The sequence below is a fragment of the Narcine bancroftii genome, chromosome 6, assembly GCF_036971445.1.
Source record: "Narcine bancroftii isolate sNarBan1 chromosome 6, sNarBan1.hap1, whole genome shotgun sequence".
In the NCBI taxonomy this organism is placed as follows: Eukaryota; Metazoa; Chordata; class Chondrichthyes; order Torpediniformes; family Narcinidae; genus Narcine; species Narcine bancroftii.
The window spans coordinates 246,085,593-246,110,383 of NC_091474.1; the positions used below are offsets into that span (position 1 = coordinate 246,085,593).

At 41.7% G+C, this 24,791-nt stretch overlaps 1 protein-coding gene across 2 annotated transcripts in view; it reads left to right on the forward strand.

Annotated features, from left to right (window-relative positions):
* LOC138737212 (inactive tyrosine-protein kinase 7-like) overlaps positions 1 to 24,791 on the forward strand; it is a 315,556-nt gene that overhangs the window by 176,356 nt on the left and 114,409 nt on the right. For both annotated transcript variants that reach the window (XM_069887883.1, XM_069887885.1), the window contains 3 exons: positions 459 to 561; positions 7,460 to 7,647; positions 15,223 to 15,370. In XM_069887883.1, the coding sequence (XP_069743984.1) occupies positions 459 to 561; positions 7,460 to 7,647; positions 15,223 to 15,370 (439 nt within the window). The remainder of the gene's footprint in view (positions 1 to 458; positions 562 to 7,459; positions 7,648 to 15,222; positions 15,371 to 24,791) is intronic.

The following is a 24,791-nucleotide window of genomic DNA, read 5'->3' on the forward strand; positions in this document are numbered from 1 at the left end:
AAGAACATATAAATTTCTTACAGCAAGAGATTGGAAAGCAGGTCATTGGCACTGTAACTGCTACTCTAACCGTACCATCATTGTTGCTTCATAGTCACCGATACACAGACGTCTTGTTTATCCAAAGTTGTAATTTATTTAATCGATTGAATTTACTTTCTTGATCTGCAAAGATTAAATCTGAACATGTTGTTTGGAAGCTCGTACAGCAACTCAAATATTGTAAAGTTAGTTAAGCAGTATGGGCCACTGACAGCAAATTAGATATTTTTTACTTAAATTGCACTTGCTTATTCACTAATGTTCAATTTAGTGTATTACCGTGAACATTGTATGAAGAGAAATGATAAAGGGAGAGGAAATTTTATCCTAGAGCGTGTGTATGGAATTCCAAGTGGAGGAGATCCAAGGGGTTCAGCTGCTTGGGTTCTCAAAAAAAACAATTTATTTTGTTACAGGGATAGAAACAGGAGGAGTGGTCTTGAAAGATCCACGCAATGTGTCTGAAATACAAACATCAGCTCTAGTCACTCTGCAATGCCACATAAATGGACATCCTCGGTAAGCAACTCCTCGCTACTAATTTTTTTTCTTGTTAGGTGATATAAATGTTTTTTTGTCACATTAAACTGCATTCCGTGAGGGACAGAGTGTTATAAAGTCAAGGTTAGCAATGGTGACATTCTTTGTCACTTCTCTAGCAGCTGCACGTTGTCACGCAAAAAGGACTTAAACACTTTTTTAATTGACAAGGGCGTCCTTTCACAATCCAAATGTTAAACTAAAGAATAGATTTTAACATCCATTTGGTTGATAGTATTAACTATTTTCCTTGATGTCTTTACAATGAATTGCTTGTCACATGGCAGCTGAAGATTTTTATAATTGAAACATACAACAGTACAGTACTGGCCCTTCAGCCCATGATGTTGTGCTGACCTATGGAAACCTACTCGTCAACAATCTAATTTTCCTCCAACTTCACACCCATAATCCTCTAATAGCAATTAATGGCTGCAAAATTGTTAAACATCATATTGAAATGGATCCAAGGCTGCTGTTAATTCCAACTCCTTTGACCATTTGGTCTCGAACGTACAGTATTCTGGGAATTCTGGGACAGTACAGGCCCCTCGGCCCTCAATGATGTGCAGCACCATATTTTCCTTAAAAAAACAATACTAAACCCTTCCTACCCTGTAACCCTCTCTTTTTCTTCCATCCATATGCCTGAGTCTCTTAAATGTTCCTAATGTTTCAGCATCCACCATTGTCCCTGGCAAGGTATTTCAGGCACACACAAGTCTCTGTAGTTAAAAAAAGGTTAGTCCTGATGTCTCAACTTTGTACAGATGTCATCTGGTGTTTGCTATTCCTGCCCTAGGAAAAGGCACTGGCTGTCCACCCTATCTATGCTTTTCATAATCTTGTAGACCTCTATTAAATCTTCTCCCATCCTTCTATGCTTCAAAGAGAAAAGTCCCAGCTCTGCTAACCTTGTCTTCATAAGACTTATTTTCCAATCCAGGCAACATCTTGGTAAATATCCTTTGCACCCTCTCCATCGCCTCCACATCCTTCTTGTAATGAGGTGACCAGAACTGAACACAATACTTTGTGTGGCCTCTCCAGAGATTTGTAGAGTTGCAGCATGTCCTCTCGACTCTTGAACTCAGTCCCCCTATTAATGAAGCCCAACAACCAATTGGCCTTCTTAACTATCCTATCAACCTGCGCCGCAACCTTGAGGGATGCTTGGACCCCAAGGTCCCTCTGTTCATCCACACTCCTAGGTAACTGACCATTAATCCTGTACTCAGCTTTCTGGATTGTTCTTCCAAAATGCATCAGCTCATACTTATCTGGATTGAAATCCATCTGCCACTTCTCTGCCAAACTCTGCATCCTGTCTACATCCTCTTGTAACCTTCAACAACCTTCAGCTCCATCCACAACTCCTCCGACCTTTGTGTCATCTGCAAATTTATTGACCCATCCTTCTGCTTCTTCATCCAGGTCATTTATAAAGCTTACAAAGAGCAAGGGTCCCAGAACAGATTCTTGCACAACTCCACTAGTCACTAACCTTGAGACAGAATATTTTGCTTCCCCTACTACTCTTCCACTACACGCAAGCCAGTTTTTCAATCCACACAGCCAAGGTTCCATGGATCCCATGCCTCATGACTTTCTGAACCAATCTCTCATGGGGGATCTTGTCAAAACACCTTGCTAAATTTTATGTAAACCACATCTACTGCCCTACTCTAATCAAATTTCCTTTGTTACCTCCTCAAAAAAATTAGACTCATGAGGCATGACCTTCCTTTCACTAAGCTATGCTGACTATTCTTGAGAAGGCTGTAGTAGTTCTCCAAAACTCATAGATCCTATCCTTAAGAATCCTCTCCAGTAGTTTGCACACCCCTTACGTAAGACTCATTGGTCTATAATTCCCAGAATTCTCATTTTTTTTAAATAAGTGGACCAATCCTCCTGTACTTCCCCTGTAAGAAGATCCAACACTTCTTAATTTCAATCATTGTCCAGCACACAAGCCTGTTCTATTCTGACATCATCTTAATCCAGGTCCTAAAATTTGTCCATTTTTTAAATAGTTGATTTAAAATTTTTGACCATGCATGCAAAATTAAAAATTACAAGTACAAATGTAAATCCCAGTATTTATTCCAAGATGGTTATAGCCACACACCCCAACCCCCACCCATCAAGAAAAAAAGCCAGGAGAAAGCAAGATAAGGAGAAAAAGATAAAGAAAAGAAATCAGAATGGATTGCTGATCATAGATGGATGTTCTATTTAATTTAATTTGGATTAGATCAGCATAGGTTTTGAGGGTTAGGCAGAACACAATTAAAGATTTACATCTGAAAATTGTAAATATGGACACGAAACTTGTAAAAATATGTCGTACTTATTTCTTACGTTTATAGGTAATTTTCTCCAGGGGGAATGCAATTAAGTATTTCTGCATTCTAATGTGTCATACCTAGATGGGGATAAGAGTTCCACACAACTGCTGTACACTTTCTAGCCACTGCCAACACGATTTTAACAAATTCTATTTGATACTTGGATAGTTTCAGTTTAGATCTTCTTTGTAACATTACCCAGTAAGAATAATTCTAGGTTTTGTGGAAATTTAATTCCTGTAATCTGGTCCATGAAATTTCCCAGATCAACCCAAAAAGGTCTCACTTTAGAACATAAAAAGTTCCTTCCTCTTCACCACATCTAAAACATCGGTCTGATAAGTCTGATTTTAATTTATTTAATTTCTGTGGAATGAAATATAATTGATGCAAAAGGTTGTTTTGTACTAATCCATATCTTACATTGATTGTATTAGTCATACTATCCTGACATAATTCAGACCAGACATCCTCATCTATTCTTACATTTAAGTCTAATTCCCATCTCTGCCTGGACTTATGAGCCTCTGATTTGAGGGTTCTCATTTGAAGTAAGCAATACATTGCCGAAGTACATTTCTTTTTATTTCCCTTGCGAATCAGAGTCTCCACATCACTACCATTTGGTAAAAACATTGTTGGACCCAATTTATCCCTTAGATTCGCTCTTATTTGGAAACGGCAGAAAATTAAGAATTCCCTACTTATTTTTAAAATTTGTTCAAGTGACATCAATTGTCGCCCCCCCATAACAACCTTCGATATTATCTGATTCCTTTGTGAGACCAAATTTCAAAAATTTGTCTACCCGTTATACGAAGTATAAGCCGATTATGATCAGGAGAGTTTGGGGAGATAAACCACCCCCTTGTTCCAATATCTTCTCTTCTTTCTTTGGCTTGGCTTCGCGTACGAAGGTTCATGGAGGGGTAATGTCCGCGTCAGCTGTCAAATATTAATTAAGTGTTTTAGCAAAGGGGTTTCTCTCTCACCAGTTAGTAATTTCACATCCCATTTATATATAAAGTCCTCTGCCATTCTCTCTTCTACTTTATCCAATTCTATTTTCACCCATGCAGGTTTATCTTGCTCAAAAAAGAAAGTAAGAAATCTCATTTGAGCTGCTCGACAGATGATTTTTAAAATTAAATATGTCCCAATTTGAGTACAAGTGACCAGCGATGTTGATTCTATGGGTACAATTTACAAGGATGAAATAGGAACATTTACATTGAAAATGACCAAAGCTGAAGAATGACAAATGGAGTTTTAGCATTTATTTAATTATGGGATTTTTTCCTGTGCATAAATTATATTATAAATAAATAATTATTAAGGTGATCAAATTTAAGTTCTTGGGAGTCATCATCTCAGAGGATCTTTCCTGGACACAACACACCAATGACACCTTGAAGAAAGTGCATCAGTGCCTCTATTTCCCTGGGAGTTGGAGGTTTGGTATGACACCAGAAATTTCTACAGAAGTGTGCTGGAAAGTGTACTGACCAGCTGCATCATGGTCTGGTATTGGGGCACCAATTTTCCTGAGTGTAAAGCCATCCAAAAGGTAATGGACACAACCCAGGACATCACAGGCAAACCACACCCCCCCCCCCCCCCGGCCCATTATTGAGTACACCTACAGGGAACACTGCCGTCAGAGAGCAGCAGCTATCATCAAAGACCCGCACCATCCAGCGCATGCCCTGTTCTCATTGCTGCCATCAGGAAAGAGGTGTAGGTATAGACACCACTTTCCTAATTTCAAAGTATAGTCTTCCAAAGCATGAGCTGCAACCTTCCAAATTTAGATCTCTTTATTCAAATAAATCAAACTCTGTGGCTGTTACTTTTTGTAGTTTTAATTCATTGATAGAACAGCTAAACATCTTGCATAGTTTCACCACAAGATTTTCATAACAGCGAATAACAAAGCATTTACTATGTAATAGTCCTTTAAACTCTAATTACTTAAAACTTGTCATAACAAAAGCTTTAACTGAAGACTGCTATAAAATACAAAGATATATAGAGATAAAAATTTAGAGATACCAAAACTTAAAGAGATACAAAATTCAAAGAAAAATGTCTTGTGCTCACGCTTCCTTTACATCTTATCGAATGAGAAGCAAGCAGTTAGTCTGGGAAGATATTATGATGTATTACATCATAGTCACTATGGTAACACAACGAACAATAGTTCTCTTAAAGAGACAGGCACAAAATTTACTAAGAATCAAAAACATGAGGCTTTAATCTTTACACTAGGTGCCACAAGACTCACACCCCCAGGTTCAGTAACAGCTGCTACCCCTCCACCATGAGAACTCAACAACAAACTCAATCAGGGCCTTATTTTATGCACTTTATTGACTTTTTTTATTCCCTCTGTTTTGCATTTGTTATCTGTTTACATTTCTTTATTTGTTCACATGTTTATGCTGTGTACAGTTTATCGTATTCCACCTCCAATTAGTGGTAATTCTACCGTGCCCACAAGAAGAAAAGAATCTCGGGGTTGTATGTGATGTCATGTATGTACTCTTGCCAATAAATTTGATGTGAAATCTGAAATTACCTAGCTCAATCTGAGGTCAAATTTTGGAAGCAAGGTTGATTGACATTCTGTGCTCTTTCTTGGTGAGCAAATTTCCATCCCTGAAAAAAAAAACTGAATGGATATTTATTCTCAGTGCAGAATGATAATATGGTATCACTAACTCTTGATATCATGTATCCAGCTTCATCGTTTTAATTACCTACAACTAAGGAAAATTTCCTTCATTGTGTGTTTAACTTGAATAATTTTTTTTCTGTAATCAGCTTGTTGCCTTGCTGAAGTAGTTCAGAAATGTGCTGTAACTAACATAACATAACATAACAATTACAGCACGGAAACAGGCCATTAGGCCCTTCTAGTCCGCACCGAACCAAACACCCTTTTCTAGTCCCACCTCCCTGCACAATGCCCATAACCCTCCATCTTCTTCTCATCCATATACCTGTCCAACCTTTTCTTAAATAATACAATTGACTCCGCCGCCACTATTTCTCCCGGAAGCTCATTCCACACGCCTACCACTCTCTGAGTAAAGAAGTTCCCCCTCATGTTACCTCTAAACCTCTGCCCTTAATTCTTAACTCATGTCCTCTTGTTTTAATCTTTCCTCCTCTTAACGGAAATAGTCTATCCACATCCACTCTGTCTATCCCTTTCATAATCTTAAATACTTCTATCAAATCCCCTCTCAACCTTCTACGCTCCAAAGAATAAAGACCTAATCTGTCCAATCTCTCCCTATACTCTAGATGTTTAAACCCAGGTAACATTCTGGTAAACCTTCTCTGCACTCTCTCCACTCTGTTTATATCCTTCCTATAATTAGGCGACCAGAACTGCACACAGAATTCCAAATTAGGCCGCACCAACGTCTTATACAATCTCAACATCACCTCCCAACTCCTATATTCCATGCAATGATTGATAAAGGCCAGCATACTAAAAGCCTTCTTCACCACCCTATTCACGTGAGTTTCTACCTTCAGGGAACGATGTACCGTTACTCCTAAATCTTTCTGCTCTTCTGTATTCATCAATGCTCTCCCATTTACCACGTATGTCCTATTCTGATTCTTCTTACCAAAATGAAGCACCTCACACTTATCAGCATTAAATTCTATCTGCCATTTTTCAGCCCACTTTTCTAAGCAGCCCAAATCCCTCTGCAATCCTTGAAAACCTTCTTCATTATCCACTATTCCACCTATCTTAGTATCATCTGCATATTTACTAATCCAATTCACCACCCCATCATCTAGATCATTAATGTATATAACGAACAACAATGGGCCCAATACAGATCCTTGAGGCACACCACTGGTCACCGGCCTCCAACCTGACAGATAATTATCCACTAGACATCAACATTTACAACATTTACCCCCCCCCCCAACCCTCCACCCTCACTTCTTGCCTTTCCTTGTCCCCTCGTGCCTCTCCTTACCTCCCGTCCGAGTTCCCCCTTCCCACCACCTCTTGGACCCTCTTTTCCTTCCCCCTGTTCTCCTCTGGCCGCCCCTTCCTGCTAGCTTCTCTCCCCAACAACCTCTTCCTGCTATCTCCCTGTCCCCAGCCTGCCCCTGCATGCCCCTTCTCCTCCTGACCTCTCCTGCCTGTCCCCTCCTCCTTTTGCTTCTCCAGCCCTCATTTCCTCCCCCAACACTCTTCATGGTGTCCCTCCCTCCCATATCCATCTATGACCTTATGCCTGTGGACCTGTGCTGCTCCCTCTGCTCCTCTCCCTGCCATTTTATTCAGGCAACTGTCCATATATTCTACATACTCACTATAACTTGGTCTTAAGCCTGAAATGTCAGTTACGTATCTATATCTTTAATATATAAAGTACATTGTGTGACCTGCTGAGTTTTTCCAGCATTGTATTTTCATTATATCATTCTTGTACCATTCAGAACCAAATTCTGTATTTCATATATTCCTTGTTTTTTTTAACTCCTAATTTTAGTCCCAGCTGGCAGTGGTTCAGAGATGGCATCCCCTTAACAGATACAAACCATTATACATTTAATACCAGAGAACACAGTTTGACCATAAAAAGTTCCAGTCCTGATGATAATGGTATCTACTACTGCTGTGCACGGAATCCAATGGGAAATGTTTGCAGCAATGAGAACTTCACACTAATGATAATTGGTAAGTGATGAATGTTTAACGTGTCCAAATAACTGTTTAGAATCCATTGTAATTGCAGGACTCTGTTAATATCTAATATAAACTGATAAAATCCAATAGTTTTGATGTTGGAAATTATGCAATTTTCCACTTGCTTAATGGACCAACACAGAAAAGAAAACTGAATAAGGGAATTCAAGTGGTGAGCAGAGAGAGGCTGGAAGGTCTCAACAGCTCAGCATCCTTGCTTGCCAAAGATTTCCAGCAAGTTGCAAACTCCTTACAGACAACACAGGATGCTCATGTTTCTCTGATTCAACTGATCAATGGACTTTCAGGGCCAGTGGAATGGAATTAGGGGATATGGGGAGAAGGCAGGTAGGTGGAGTTAGGTCCTAAATTAGATCAGCCATGATCGTATTGAATGGCAGAGCAGGCTCGATGGGCCATTTTTGGCCTACTCCTGTTCCTACTTCCTATGTTCCTATCTTGCTGGTAAAGTAATTTGAGGTACAAATGATGATGAAACAAATAGGTACTAGGCTATTAATCCAGGCACCAAGTTGATATCCATACCAACTGTATCGTGGAAATTTTTTTAATCAGAATTTATTGTCATGAAATTTGTTTTACAGCAATATCAGTATACAATATAAATCACCTTACTATTGTCCTTCATAGGATCCTTGTCTGGCCAATATGCAACTCTAAGTGGTTGGTATGAATGTCGTCAGAAATGTCCAAGCATGTCAGTCATTTGCAGGTGAATACCATTATCGTGTCAAGGGTAACTCGGTCTTGCCACTAAATGCTGGCCATGCCAGCAATGACCAAATCCAGAACATATAAGAATTGTTTTTTGAAAGTGCATTAATCATATCCAACATTAATTCATCATTTGAACAGGAATTTTGGGGTAATGTGGAGATGCGAAACCCCAGAAGCTGCATTCATTATGCTGCTCAACTGTTTGCTTTGCATTTCGGCCCAGTAAAGAACCGTGTTTTCAGATGAATTTTCTATGAAGTACTCAAGATTCAGCTGATGCTTAAGAACCTATTCAATTGTGCCATAACCAAGTTATCTGCTCTCTTCTAATAATATTCTCTTGACCAAATTTACTAACCTAACCCAATCCCATTCTGAGTTTTCAGCCTGATTAAGAGCATCGGAATGACAATTTTCTTGCTTCATGTTCTCTGTTCTGAAAATTACCCACAATGCTTGGTTTCCAGAGAGTTCAGCGTTAACTTTGTGGGAATGGAGTTCCAGTTTGGCCAGTCTTTATTTAAAAATCTGATTTTTTTGGGGGGGGGGTAAATTTAAGAGTTTGTCGTCAACTACTGGATGTGTTTTTCATCTTTGATTTTCAAAACTGAGTTAAAATGTTCTCACTGTGGGTGCCCAGTGGGTGTGTTTATGGTTTCTTTGTCCATTAAGCCCTGAACAACCATACCCTTTGTAAGCATTTCCCTTGATTTGCTGGAGCACTAGAAATTTTCTGGTTAGAAATATCCCAGATCTCCATCTCCCTCCATTATTATTTTGGTCAGTTTTGCTGACCTCGTTGCTTCAGTATTCACTTGTGTTTTTTCTGTGTTTCTTGAAAGCACCTTGGAAGCCACTTTTAATGATTCTCTATATCATTGATGTTATTGAAACAAAGGGAGATAGAATTGAAAGATACCTTTTCTTTTCCATTTATCCCAAAAACAACTCCCATGTTTCCCCTTTTCTTCTTCACTGAGATGAAGTCAGAATTTTATTGTGCATGTTCTGTGAAAAAATCATCGTTTCATTATACTTCGAGATCAAATTTGAATTCAAAATATAAACTGGTGTCTGCTGCCCGGATATCATATGTTGGAATATAGAAATCTACAACATAGGACAGGCCCTTCAGCCCACAGTGTTGTGCCTACCTAATAAACCACTCTAAGAATTGCCTAGAATTTCCCTAATGCATAACCCTCCATTTTTCTCAGTTCCATGTATCTAAGAAAAGTGAGGCATTCCATGCATTCATCACTCATATCTCCTGGACTTCCAAGGACCTAAAAACGATGCCCCATTAGCCCCAACTCAGCAGCAAAGAGAAGACACACTTCAACAAGTTAAATTTTAACTCTGTATTTGTTAACAATTAACAAATGCAGTGTCTTCCCCAAATTAACCCACTTAGAACAGAACCAAATATATTTTCAGTGTGTGCAAAAGCCCCAGACAATACTGTCTGTGCCCAATACTTCAAAATACAAAGGAAAAAAAAACAAAATTGCTCAGTCTGTCAGGAAAGTCAATCAAAACAAAAAAAAACCACTGTCCTCAAAGATACTTCTCAATGTTCAAAGTCCAAAGTTCAGTTCTTCAACTGAATAATGAGAAGGACATCCAAAATTGAACACTGAAGAAAACAGGAGGGTGCGGAGCCACAGACTTACAACTCCTCCACAGGCCTGGGCACAATGGGCTTTCCAAATGGCTCTTTAAGTAAAAGATGTTAAGTGACTTCTCCTGTCACACTCAAGTTCAGACTGCTAGAACTATTCTCAACCTAGAGAGAACCATGTCCTTCTAGGCTAGACTGATGAACTCCCTCATCTTCCTCTCTCTAGTTTCTTACTGGTAATCTCTCGTGGCTCCTGCAATTGAGCCTTTTTTCGCTTTCCTTTATCTGCATAGCCCGACCATGGCCAGTTAGCACAGTCTATGAAACAGAAAGCTGCAGAAGAAATCCATTTCTTGAAGTCACAGCCCACTGTCCAAACAGTCATAGCCCATAGCACCCACTGTGTTAGCCATTTCAGCCTTGGAGAAAATGCCTCTGGCCATCCTCTGTTGCTCCAAGGAGAAAAGACCAAGTTCACTTAACCTATCCTCATAAGATATGCTCTCCAATCCAGGCCACAACCTTGTAAATCTCCTCTGTACCCTCTCTATAGCGTTCACATATTTCCTGTAATGAGGTGACCAGAATTGAACACAATATTCCAGTGGGGTCTAACTAAGGTCTTGTACAGCTGTAACTTTACCTCACAACTTTTGAACATGATCCCATAAGTTAATAAAGGTCAACATACCATGCATCTTCTTAACAACGCTATCAACCTGTGCAGCCACTTTGAGTGGACTGCAATGGGCACGGACTGCAAGCTCTCTCAATTTGTCCACACTGCTCAGAATCCTCCCATTAACATTGTATTCTGCCTTCAAATTTGACCAACTTAAATGAACCACTTTCACACTTTTCCATCTGCCACTTCTCAGCCAAGCTCTGCCTCCTATCAATGTCTCTTTGCCACCTCTGGCAACCCTCCAGACTATCCACAATACCACCAACCTTTTTTTATAAATTTTATTTATTAGTTTAAAACCACACAAGAAAACACATAATTAAAGAAAATTCAAAACAATACAAATGCATGTGATATATAAAAAAGAAAGAAAAATATGAAAGCCCCCCCTCCTTCCTGTATACCACCCCTTCCCCTCCTCCCTGTATACCACCCCTTCCCCCCTCTATCCCCCTACAAAGAAGAAAAAAAGAAAAAGAATGAGACAAGAAACCCTCAACAAGGGTGCCTATTACTTTAAAATCTCTTATAATATATTGAGACTTTAAGGAGAAGGGAATGTCAGAGTTTCAATTAAATTAAGACCCATATTTTGTAAATAAGGGCTCCATATCTTCCAAAATATATGTCTCTTAAATTATAAGAATTTTCTCAAGTGGTGTACAATAACGTGTGGTTTACCATAACATCCCACCTCCTACACTCAATGCTCTGATTTATGAAGACCAACATTCCATAAGGTTTCTTCTCCACCCTATCCATGATGTATAGAGGGAACCACATATCCCAATTAACAGGACCCTGTCCAATTAGTAGTCAGCTGGAGATACGTCTTATGTCAAGAATACAGTTAAAGTTTTACATCAACTTTCTCCCATCTTTGGTGTGGCTATATAACTGTAGGTACGATTTAATAAAAGATGTCATGTTATATCCTGCTGTCCTCCACATGTTTACATCCTTACTTTCACTTGCAAGTGATCTGTTCAATCTCAAAAATCCCTTCTATTACTTCTTGTATGGGCTGGGTCTTGAGGGGATACCTCCCATTGAGTTGGTTAGAATATGGGAATAGATTCAGCATCTATAAACCTTATCAACATATAAGTAAGACACATTTATAAGGTATTATGCTTTCACCCAAAATTCCTCTTTTCAGTCACAACTCCGGCTTTCAATTCAAATGTCAAGGTGATAGAAAGGGACAACAGTAAAGTTCTCATGTCGTAGGTGGGCCTCTTTTTTTTCCTCAATCTGTTAAAATGAAAGTCTTTGTTTGAGGTGGGCATCTTTGATCTAATTATTTATTTCTAAATGGTATCTTTACAGAAATTTAATTTATAGCAATTTTTGTACCTGCAATGCATGATACTGCTGTTGAAGAATAACAAAATTTGTGATATGTTCATAACAATAAACCTGATTCTGGTGAGAAGGCAGCCAAGTGTCATTAAAAATCCCATCACCCTGATCAAAATGTTGTTGTTGCTATCTTCAGGAAGAAGGTGCAGAAGCCTAAAGTTCCGCACTTTTAGGTTCAAGAATGGCTTTTATCCAATGGCTATCAGATTCTTGAACCTCCCCTTGCTATCTGAACCATAAACTCTGGGAGCACAAAATGGCCTGTCTGACCTATGAACCATTTTCTTTCTTGCACCAACTGTAACTAGATATCTTTATCTCTTTCCTTACTGGAGTAATTTGATGTACACTATTGTGGCTGATATATCTACGTATCTGTATCCGGCTGCAACAAGCACCTCCTTTCCATTATCGGCTGAAGCCCAGGCAGCTTTTAGTTATGTCAGGAGCTAAATCACTTAGGCCACCATGCATGTGGTGGGACGAAAATGCACCATTCCAGGTGGAGAGCGATGCCTCCAACGTAGCTCTGGCCACGACCCTTAATCAAGCAGGCAGGCCAGTAGTTTTCTTTTTCCGTACCCTGCAAGACCACGAGCTCCGAAACCCGTCTGTGGATAAGGAGGTTCAAGCCATTGTGGAGGGCACCAGGCACTGGAGGCACTACCTGGCCAGCAGGAAATTAACTCTGCTCACAGATCAGCGAACTGTAGCATTCATGTTCAATAACACAAAAAGGGGTAAAATAAAGAATGACAAGATCGCGAGGTGGAGGATTGAACTCTCCACCTACAACTATGAGATGATGTCGAGGCCAGGTTCGCTCAATGAACCTCCAGGTGCCCCCTATCCCGAGGAAGCTGTGCTGCTGCACACCCCAGCCAGTTGGGGTCACTTTACGACGAGCTCTGCCACACGGACATCACCCGCATGGTCCACTTCATCAAGGCATGCAAGAGGTTCTGCCCACTGCTCTCCACTCCATAAGATCACTTCTCTGCACTGCAACCAGTGCGACTCCTCAAGAACTAATGTTTCCAATCCTGAGGATCACTCTTCCAGCTTGACTAATGACATCAAGACCGGTCCTGCTGAGAAAGCATGTGAGGAGAAGCGAAACAGACCCACTGTTTGAGAAAGTGCACCTACTGCACGCAAATCCGATGTATGTCTACGTGGAATACCCGGATCGCAGAGAGAGCAGCATCTCGATCAGAGACCTGGCACCTTCAGGAACTGAGGTTCTGGCACCCACAATAGGCCTGAAACCTCCAAATACCCCACGCAGGGTTCCAGACGACATGGTCCCAACCACGCAACTATCAGATCCAGGACCCTCAAGTCCCTCTTTGAGTCCCACATTCCAAGAACTACAGGAGGCATAGGAAGTTCTGGAAGAGAAAAGTCCACCAGTTCTAAAGCATTCAAACAGAATAACCAGGACACCCCCCCCCCCCCCCCCCCCCCCAGACAGACTCAACTTGTGAATAATTGTAAAAATTTGTGTCGCTGAATGTGATCTGTTTTTTTTTCCCACAGGTTCTTTTCTGAAGGAAGGGGTGAATACAGTGAACTGGAATTCACTATCTATGAATAGATTAGATGGCAGACCCCTCCTCTTGGCTCCGCCCCCATCGGTCCCAATATAAACCGTTTTCCCTCTTACCTCCGATTTACCTGAAGACCATTGTAGATACTGGCCGTTAATTGTAAGCTAATAAAAGCGCGTTTGTGCTCCACACAAGTCTCCGAGTATTATCGATCACATTACAGGTGTTTGACAAACTCATGATCATTATGCTGTCCAAAGAGAGTAATCCTGTGAGTCCCAATCCCCTATCTGTTCCCTTCTTGAAGTTGCACCTTTCAACTATTTATCCAGGTCCCTTTGAATACTACAATTTAATTTGACTTCACTACTCTCCCTGATAATATTTTCAGTTCCTAGCCACTCACTCTTTTTAAAAGCAAATCCTTGTGGAAAGAATTATCTGTGGCAGCCATTCTCAACCTTTTTTTTCAGCTGTGGTCCTCTCTCAGGATTCTGCTGAAAGTTGATGGGGCCCCTTCTCTGTGAAGGAAAGTTTTGGTTTCTTAAATACTTCTACCTTCTGACCACACAAAAAAAAAATGAGGTGAAAAGAAAACAAGGCTTTTACTTAAATGTGCTGTGGACTCCATTGAGAATGGTTGGTCTACAGTTTTTTCCAGGTCCTTGCAACCCATGAAGCAAAGTTTTAATTCACCTGTCTGGGTAACCCTTATTTTTAAACCCTAGTTCTCTAGATGCTCTGAAGGAAGCATTCTCTTCTCATCTATCTTGTTAAACCTTTCCCTGATTTATCTGCTCTCAGCATGCCTTTTTATAGCTGTTCATTCTTTCTCCTTAACTTGACTGAATTCATCACCTTTTATCTTACAATTTATTTTATCAAGATTTTTTACAAGGTTGAGTTATTCCTTCTTGGGTATAATCTGCTGCATGTCCTTTCAAAACAAAGTTGTGCCTGAAACTGATCCCATTATTCCACTTGACATCCACCAACAGGGGTGATCAAATTCTGTTTCATTTTATTGGAACTCTGGAAACTTTTAATGGTTTTCTCTACCTGGATCTATACAAAATTATGATGGATTTAGCAGGCTTTTTTTTCCATTGAAGTTGGGTAAGATTAAAAACTAGAGGACATGGGTTAAGGGTGAAAAGGGAAAAGTTTAAAGGAAACATTCAGGGGAACTTCTTTACACAGAGAGTGGTGGGAGTGGAATGAGCTGCCATCTTAATTGTTAAATGCATGCTCAATTTTGACATTTAAGAAAAATTTGAACGTACATGGATGGAAGAGGTATGGATGGATATTGTCTGGGTACAGGTCAGTGGGACTAGGTAGAATGATAGTTGAGCTCAGATTAGAAGGGCTGAATGGCTTGTCTGTTATGTTTCATGTTTGTGCTTTGTACCCATGTTGTGATATAGAACCATCTATAATTATTCAGCAAGGTAAATGTTTTTGAAAGATACACATTTGGTGAATGTCCCTATTCAGACTCAAAACATGTTTTCTGGAGATGCAGATAAATGAAGGGTGTCAAAGATTAACCAGGTTATTTTATTTGTACATCACAAGATTTAAGATTTGCACGTTAATATGTTTTGCAGATGCCAGTTTTCCACAACCTTTGATCCGACCGCAGGACCAGATTGTGAACAAGAAGGAAGATGCCATGTTTCACTGTCAATTCACAGCTACCCCAGCCCCAGTACAGGAATGGCTATTTGATGATACCATCATTCTTAACTCATCACGGTACAGTTGGTTTCAGTTCTGGGTTTTCAACATTTGACAATGGCAAGGGTGGGGGTGGGGTGGTGGTGAGGAATAAATGGCAAGAGAACATGTTGATATTTAATTAAGGCGCCCTAGGGCTGCCACTGACATCACTCCCCCACCCCTTCAGTTTAAAACAAAAACGCACAAAAGCTGCCACCACACACAAAGGTTGTGGATACAGGTTGCGACTCTACGAGGTAGCATATATAGTTAAGATTACTTACTTAGTTACTTTGTTCAGTTAGTTGTTCCATTAAATAAAGCATCAATGAGTATTTCTTATTTTTATGTGATGCAATGTCTAAATAAATAAATAACAGTGACAACCATCAAATTCACAGATTATTTATTCGGCAAGGTATTAATTGGAAAATCTCTGTGGGCGTCTGAAGAGTGCTATCAGCGGGCAGGCGGGGCGGGCTGTTAGCAAGGCCGGTAGAGGGAATCTAAAACTGAAGGCTATAGTTTCATGTTAAAAGAATTAAGATGAAGATGGTCTTTTTTTTAATCTGGTGGTTGTAAATGTTTGGAACTCACCAGCATAGTTGTGGAGGATGAGTCTTTGAATATATTGAAGGGTAAGATAGATTTTTGATCCACAGCAGAATCGATAGTCATGGGAGACGGCCATGAAGGCAGCAATGAGATCAGCACTGCTCTTATTAAATGATGATGGACTGAAGATTTTCCTCCTAATTATGTTTTCATTTATGTCCCTTAAAATGAATATCAGTTGGGCTACTCTTGAAGAGCCTTTGAGTGCTGGATGATTGAAAGAAATGTTACTCGTTCAAGAGAATGTTTTCTGAAATAAAACTTAATGGTGAATATAACTGTCAGTACTACCCGAATCAAACAGTCAATAGGCTCCCTGTTTACCTCCACCTTCATCGTGGAATGCTTCAGGTCGTGGGGTCCATCTTAATTAATCGTCATGACAGTAGAATAGGGTCTCCCCGCAGTGGCAATCTGTTGGAGTTCGCCATGTCGCTGGCAGTTCCACTTCAGATTTCAGAAGTAGTAGAAGGAGAAGAGGGAGAAGAACTAGATGAATCGTTGACTCTCCAGGTCAACACAGCAGTGCCCCTACTTATTAGTAGCGCTTGAACGCTTCTTCTTCTTACTCTTCAACTCACGGCATGAGCTAGGTGAAGACTCTCATGCACAGCAGGCTCTGGCCTAGTGCCTTCGCTTTCCGCAGTTGGCACAATTGGCTTGTCACGCAGGGCACTGAGAGCGAACATGTAGCGCCAAACCGGAGAAGTAGCATCTTCTGTAGTGGCTTTTATGCTGCGGTTTAGTGGCCTTCAGCAGTGGATCATCGCTGCATCCGGGCCATGGGTACTTCAGTACCTCTTTCTTCCTCGAGGGCTTCAGCACTTTGTAGTGCAGACTTAAGGATCTTTGGTTGTTGTAGAGCAGCATTAAAGATCAGGCTCGGGGTCACCAGTAAACGTTGCTAATGTACCCCAACTCCAATCCGCTTATGAATGCATTCAGCATCAGGGATTCTTGGTGGGCTTTGGCCATGACAGCAGCACAAGCTGAGGCTCTGGATAGCCCTTTTAGTGCAAACACAAAAGCATCTTCGCTCTCTCCAGCATGTTGTTTAAGAGTGTAAAGTTGATGTCATGTGAACAAAGTGTTTTGTGGCAGATCATAATCAGTTTGGAGGAGATTCAGTGCATTCTGGAAGACAGCTGTTTCCCTAACCACGGAGTAGGGTACTTCTCCGAGGAGGGCCACAAGATGGTCCATTTTCCCTGCATCTTCCACACCATTGTTCACTTGCATATCTGCTTCAAAACGCTGGAGCCAGTGGTGAAAAATTTCTCCAGCTCAGGTGGCATCTTGATCTATCTTGAGTCATCCAGGTTTCAGGGAAATATGATTGAGAGTCTATTAATAAAATTTATATGCCATAGACATGGACCAGAAAAGTGTTATACTAGTGTTTTATTAACAGACTATAACTACCACTACACTGGCCAGTGGGAAAGCATCTCCATCTGTAACACCAGTAGGGTGGAATATCTCTACAGCCATATCCAATAGCAGTCAGTATAATACACTGCCCCCCCCCCCCCCCCCCATTACATCATCACAGACCTTGCAAAAGTTTTTTTTTAATTGAGGGCTATAGACCGTCAAATTCCTTGGCCTAGTGAACAGGATTCTAGAACTCGAGGGCACAGGTTTAGGGAAATTTAAAGGACAATTTTTTTTCGCCCAAACAGAGAGATGGCTATCTGGATCAAGCTGCCAAAGAAAATGGCAAAAGCAAGTAAATGTCAATGTTTGAAAGGCACTTGGACAGGTTCTTTCATATGGGAAAATAGGATTAACTCCCCCACCCACCCACCTCTGTGGCCAAATACTGTGGTTTCCTCTTGCTGGGAGTGGTTAAAATCAGTGAAGTTTAACATTGGGACTGTGCCTCCTGCATCTTAGAGTACCTCAAAGTGAAGCAAATACTTCTCTTCCCCTGAACAAAAAGCACACTCACAACTCAATAATTCAGTCTTGATTTTGAGTTTTATTCTCCTTGTTCAGCAAATTCTATAAATCTAAGAAATATTGAATTGTTTTGAAGAATTCCATTTTATTTTAATCTGGGCTTACGATGACTAGTGCATAGAATATTGCAGCACCTGTGGCAATCACAATGTCAATTCCACTCCCCCCAATGATGAGGGAGACGAGGACTAGAGGGCATAGTTTAAGAATACAGGGTAGGCCCTTTAGGATGGAGATGAGAAAGCATTTTTTTACCCAGAGAAGTGTGAATCTGTGGAATGCTCTGCCACAGAGGGTGGTAGAGGCAGATTCGCTGATTATGTTCAAAAGAGAGTTAGATAAGACTCTAGTGGGCAAAGGAGATAAGGGTTATGGGGATAAGGCTGGAAAGGGGTACTGATAGTAGTGATCAGCCATGATCTGTAAAATGGCGGTGCTGGCTTGATGGGCTGAAGGGCCTGCTCCAGCTCCTATTGTCTATTGTCTATTGCTCAGGATCCATATCCACATTTCATGCATGGACATGTGATAAGATTAACATGTTTGCTTCCAATGCACCACCTTCACTCCATAACCCCTACCCCCAACTGCTATTCCAGCCACCTATTGCTTTCCTTGCACTTTTCCTTTAACTTTTTTCCCTTCTCACCTTGGAGCTATGCACTCTGCTATTTAACATTTTTACCTGGCTGAGGGAGGGGAGGGGGCGGGGGAGGAGGCCCTTGATGATCTCCTCCATCATCTCTCATAATTTTATAAACTTTTACTAGGTTTTCCCTCAGCCTTCAGTGCTCTTGAGAACAACCCAAGTGCGACCAACCACTCCTTGTAGATCATACTCTCCAATCCTGGCGATCCTCTTGCACCCTCATCAAAGCTTCCACATCCTTCTTGTGCCATGCTGACCAGGACAGCAGACAATATCCCAAATGGGGCCTGACCAAAGTTTTATATAACTGCAACATTACTTTATACATTGTATACTCAGTGCCTGATAAATAAAGGCAAGCATGCCATATACCTTGTTGCCACTTTCAGTGAGCTATAGGCTTTCACCCCTCAATTCTGCTGTACATCAAATATTCAAGTGACAACAATACCTGGTTTGCTAGTAGTTTCTTCGTATTATTGAATAGATACATTAATACTGATCAAACATTTATATCCCTATTTTTCCATTTTACAGGAACACATTGCTCCTGACTTCTAACCATAGTTCAAATTTATTGTGCTACGAGTCCAGAGGACCCCAAAACCTATCAGCAATAGATATGCCCCACGACAAAGGGTTACTTAAACAAAAGTTGCTTTTAATTATTTTTGAACATGAAAATAGAATCAAACTTTATCTCTATTGACTCACTTAACCTACTTAACCCCTTTCTTATTCTAAGCGCACGTATGTGTAATGTGTGTGTAAGCTCAGCAAAGTTCTTTGGTTCACAGACCAATCTCACTGGTTTTAGGCAATTCTTGTACTGTGCACAGAAGTTAACATTAATAAAGTTCACCAGGCTTTGGTGCTTAACAGGTAAATGGGTACCCCTCAGAAGGGTTCTTGTTGGTTTTCAGAGAGAGAGTTCTTCTTTTTCCAGGACATCCACAACTGATTCCTTTTTAATCAGCCACTCCAGTGTCTTGCTGATGAAACTTGCTCCCTTCAGAGTTCTCCAGATGATAACCTCTTTCTTTCAAGTCACCACCTATTCCAAGGGAAACACCAGACAGCCAGTCCTCTCTTTTGACCAGGCCGTCTTCCAAAGCTTGCCAGCTTGTTCCTCTGGAACCGATGTCTGTCTCTCCTCTCTCTCTCTCTCTCTCTCTCACCCCCTCCAACTCTGAGAGCAAAGCCTGTTTTTTTCTGCTCTCTGCCTGCAAAGATCACATGACCTTCCAGACAGTAAATTCTGTTTTCCAGACAAAGCTGCCACTGGATTACAGAGAAATGAATGCTAAACTTGCTGAAATGTGTACAATTCAGAGGAGGATTGACAAGGTGGATTCTGAGAAGATTTTTCTCCCCAGTGAGGACACTTAAACTTGATGGTATAGTTTCAGAACAAAAGATAACTTATTTCACATGAAACTAAAGGAATTTTGTTTTCAAAAGGCTGGGTGACTTTCAAATTCTTAACCCCATGGATCGGTGGAAGTGGTATTAAGATCGGCAGACAAGTAAACCAGAAGGGAGTCAGGTGTGGGGAGAGAATGAGAAGATGGTGTTGAAACAAGAATTGGATCATTCATGACCATTTATATGGCTGAGTGTGCTTGAGGCGCCGTTTGGTCTTTTTTTTATCTTTTAATCTCTGCATCGTTGGGTGACTTCTCCAATTGAACCAAGGCTGACATCTAGTGGAGTGTAGTCTTTATATTTTTGTGATGGTAGGATCGTTGGCAATTGGAGCTCAGCCATTATGTGGAACCTGAGGGACTCGATCCTTTCTAAGGGGTAGTTGGTCACAAATCATGAACTCCATAATAAATCTGAGAATTTCCCCTAATAGCCTACACCCAAATTACCACAGGTTCTTGAAGTGGAGATTGAAGATGGAAAGGAGCGGCTATTCTTGTTGGCCTCTGATTACGAATTTGGGTTACCATCCAGTTGGTCAGAATAGATATTTGATTTTTGCATGCTGCTTGTCACATTGCAAAATAGAAATATCATGAAGCTTTTCCTTGTGTCGCTCAGGGACAACTTGCAGAAATTATTTGGACTGATTCCCCACTGAAATACTTGATGAAAACATCTTGGTTCATTATTTTCACATCAATGTTTGATTGCTGCCTTCATGGAGGAGGCCAGGCTTTCTGGAGTTAGGAGCAATGTTAGCAAACCACTGTCAACATCCCCAGCTGGAAGGCTCCAGTAACTCTCTACCTGTTCCAAACGGTGGCCACATCACTCACATGGGAAACCACTCTCCAAAAATACATGATCTGGTCTCAGCTTCTTCACAGGAAAAGATTACCAGGAGGCTAAAGGAAAGGCTTCAAGAGTGTTCTCAGCCATCCTGAAAAAGTGTGATATCCCCCTCTTTTGGCATTGCCTTGGATTCAAAGTGGCAAAGAAACATCCCGGAAGGATGATAAAATGATAGAAGGAAAGCACATCCTATTACCTGCTGCCCAACTTGTGGCAGAGAACGCAGATCCTGCACTGACCCTGTCAGCCACCTCGGCTTGCAGAGATCTGAAATGAAAATGAATTCATTTTTTATTTTGAAATAAATGCTATGCACAATTTAAAAAATATATACAGAACAAGTTCATTACACCTTCATGTATATACATAAAGGAAACGAGTGCAAGTCTCATGTTCATTTGTACATGCACAAATTGTACCTTGTAGCATTAACCAGTTATAGCACCATTGCCACCAATGGGACCCCCCACCTAGAGTTACTCCTCTCCCCCTTCAGTTGTTTGAGGGGCTTCCAAACCAATCCCAGCCTGTCCATGTCTGGTAGCAGAATGAACCTAGCGTGTGGTCCTTCCCCCTTGGACTGCACTGATCCTCAGTGTGTCCCTCAGTATGAACGGAAATGTGCCAGTTAGCAACATTCCCTCACTGTGCTGGAAGATCTGCAAATTTTGAGCAGACCTAACAGGTGTCTCTCACCTTCTAGCAACACTGGATGTCTGCCTCTGTTTCTCCTCGGAAAAAGCCTATAAATCAAAGAGCCAGCTGTGGTGCTGCTGCTCAGATGAACCATGGGATACTGGTCATCCTCAATTCCAAGGGACAGCTGCAGAAGAGATTGGGAGCAGTTTGTGGAGGCTTTTGAACTACAAATCATTGTGAAATTTGCAGGATTCTCATCACCCTATAAACTTTGCTGATTAGGAAATTACCAAACTTGTAAGAAATGAAGCACTGAAGATAACAGCTTTGGTCGCATTCACCTTTCACTCCGCTTTGATTGGAGAAGTTCACACCTCATAAACCTGCTGAAAATTGCTGCCTTGCACAGCCTTGTTAATGGAGATAGTTTTTTTGAAAAAAGCCCCAAGGAGCCCAGCTGCTTTGATCGCAATGAAAGGAAGGAACAAAGAGCATTGGCCATAAAAGAATGCACTTTGTGTTTCAACAGGATGTTGAATACACATGCTAAATTCGCTGTGACCACTGTAGTTGGAATCGGAATTTATTGTCACGAACAAGTCACAAAATTCTGTGCTTTTCAGCAGCTCTCATAGTGCAAACATTCATATAAACCAACTTACAACAATACATGAAAAACATTGCACAAAAAGTAAGGCAGTGTCTTTGGTTCATTGATCATTCAGGAATCTGATGGCAATGGGGAAGAAGCTGTCCTTGTGCCGCAGAGTGCTCACCTTTAGGCTCCTGTACCTTTTTCCGCGATGGTAGCAGAGTGAAGAGGGCATAGTCTTGGTGGTGGGGGTCTTTGAGGATAGAAGCGACTTTTTTTAAGTGTAGATGTCCTTGACCAAGTTAATAACCTTCTGAAGTTTTTTCTTGTCCTGTGATTTGGCACCCTCCATACCAGACAGTGATGCAATCAGCCTGAATGCTCTCCATGGTACATCTGTAGAAGTTTACGAGATTCTTCACTGACGTACCGATTCTCCTCAAACACTTCACAAAGTATAGCCGCTGGTGAGCCCTCTTCATGATTGCCTCGACATGGAGGCTTCAGGACATTTCTTTGGAGATGGTGACGCCCAGGAATTTGAAGTACTTGGCATTCTCCACTACTGAACCTTTGATGAGGGACTGGACCGTCTTCCCCTGACTTTCTTCTGAAATCCACAGTCATCTCCATGGTTTTGCTCATGTTGTTGTCAATGATGCCTCTCAGTGAGCTGATCTCCCTCCTGTGCGCTTCCTTATTGCCATTTGTGATTCTGCCGATAACATAGGCAAATTTGTAGATACCTGGCCACACAGTCATGGGCGCATAATGAGTAGATCTGTAGGCTAAGCACGCATCCTTGAGGTGCGCCTGTGTGGCCACTGGAATCACAGTGGACATGATGAAATAACCACACAAGGCGTTTCTGGAGTGAATCAAATGGATTTACTCTTCATCACCCACGCAACCTTTTAAAAGCCGGAATCATGCTCTCGACACGCGCTGATGTCATTGTGTATTGACGTCGCATGGCTGGGTCGATGCCTCCTGGGAGTTGTAGTGTCGCTATACGTGTCCCCACCTCCAGAACTGGCAGAAAGGTTTGTCAGTCTTTTAGTTTGTTGACCTGTGTGATGGACTGTTGGCTGCTGCAGTAGGGAAGACTTGTCCACATGAGCTGTTTTACTTAATGCGTCTGCCAGAGGAATAGTCTAAAAAGTAGTTCCATCTATTAGTCGATGCCCTTTTAAGTCGACGAGGAATGAATGAGCCTGAAGAAAATCTGAATCAAGCAAAGGTTGGGATACTCTTTGGCTTGGCTTCGCGGACGAAGATTTATGGAGGGGGTAAAAGTCCACGTCAGCTGCAGGCTCGTTTGTGGCTGACAAGTCCGATGCGGGACAGGCAGACACGGTTGCAGCGGCTGCAGGGGAAAATTGGTTGGTTGGGGTTGGGTGTTGGGTTTTTCCTCCTTTGCCTTTTGTCAGTGAGGTGGGCTCTGCGGTCTTCTTCAAAGGAGGTTGCTGCCCGCCAAACTGTGAGGCGCCAAGATGCACGGTTTGAGGCGATATCAGCCCACTGGCGGTGGTCAATGTGGCAGGCACCAAGAGATGTCCATGTACCTTTTCTTTGGTGCACCTCTGTCACGGTGGCCAGTGGAGAGCTCGCCATATAACACGATCTTGGGAAGGCGATGGTCCTCCATTCTGGAGACGTGACCCACCCAGCGCAGCTGGATCTTCAGCAGCGTGAACTCGATGCTGTCAACCTCTGCCATCTCGGGTTGGGATACTGCTGCTAAAATAAATAGCCAAGTGTAGAGATGATTCTTCAACTTGACATTCATCTTCTTGGTGTCAAAGATCGGAATCTTGGAACAATCTTGGAACTCCTAACTGCTTGTAATCGAAGGTCTGGGGTAGGATGGCGTGTGTCAAAACCGGTGGACGGAAGTACACTAACTTCTGAACCCGTGTCCACCAGAAATTTTCATTGGGGCAACTGATCCCATACATACAGTAGGCTTGCAGGCTTCTTGCCAACCACTGCAGCCCTTGCTGGCAGTTGGCCTGGGCATTTCCCGCAAACGGGCAGGGTGGAAGACACTTGCGGGCATTTACTCCCCAACGCCTGCAGTAATAACACCAAGACGAGGTATCCACAGGCTGCTTGCTTGTCTTGGGGCATTGCCTGTTTGTAGGGAGTGATGTGCTAACAGCACTGGAGTGTGACACGGCCAATATTGGAGGGATTGGTTATGCAGACTTGTCTTTCCTTGCTGTTATTTTTTAGCCAGCCATAGAATCTCTGCCTCCGCCACTACAGCCCTTGGGTCTTCAAATGAACACTTGGATTTCAAGAGCTTAATATCATCTGGCATTGGCTCTAAAAACAGCTGCTCGAATAACATATTGGGCCTTTCACCAGCTTCCAGCAACAGCATTTCATCCATTAGTTCTCAGGGGCACGGTCTCCAAATCCATTGAAGTGCAGTAATTTGGCTGCCCTTTCCCTATGGGACATACCATATACGTAATAAAAGTGCTTTTAAAGAGTCATACTTACTGGTACGTGGTGGATCCTGTAGGAAGTCACCAACCCTCTTAGCGACGGCATGGTCCAGGACATTGACAAGATAGTAATAATGAGCGGTGTCCAATTTGACTTTGCGAAGGTGAAATTGAGCTTCAGCCTGTTGGAACCACAGTTCAGGCTCAGCTGTCCAGAAAGGGGGTAGCTTCACAGCAAGGGCTGCAGAGTCCATGTTTGTCCAAAAT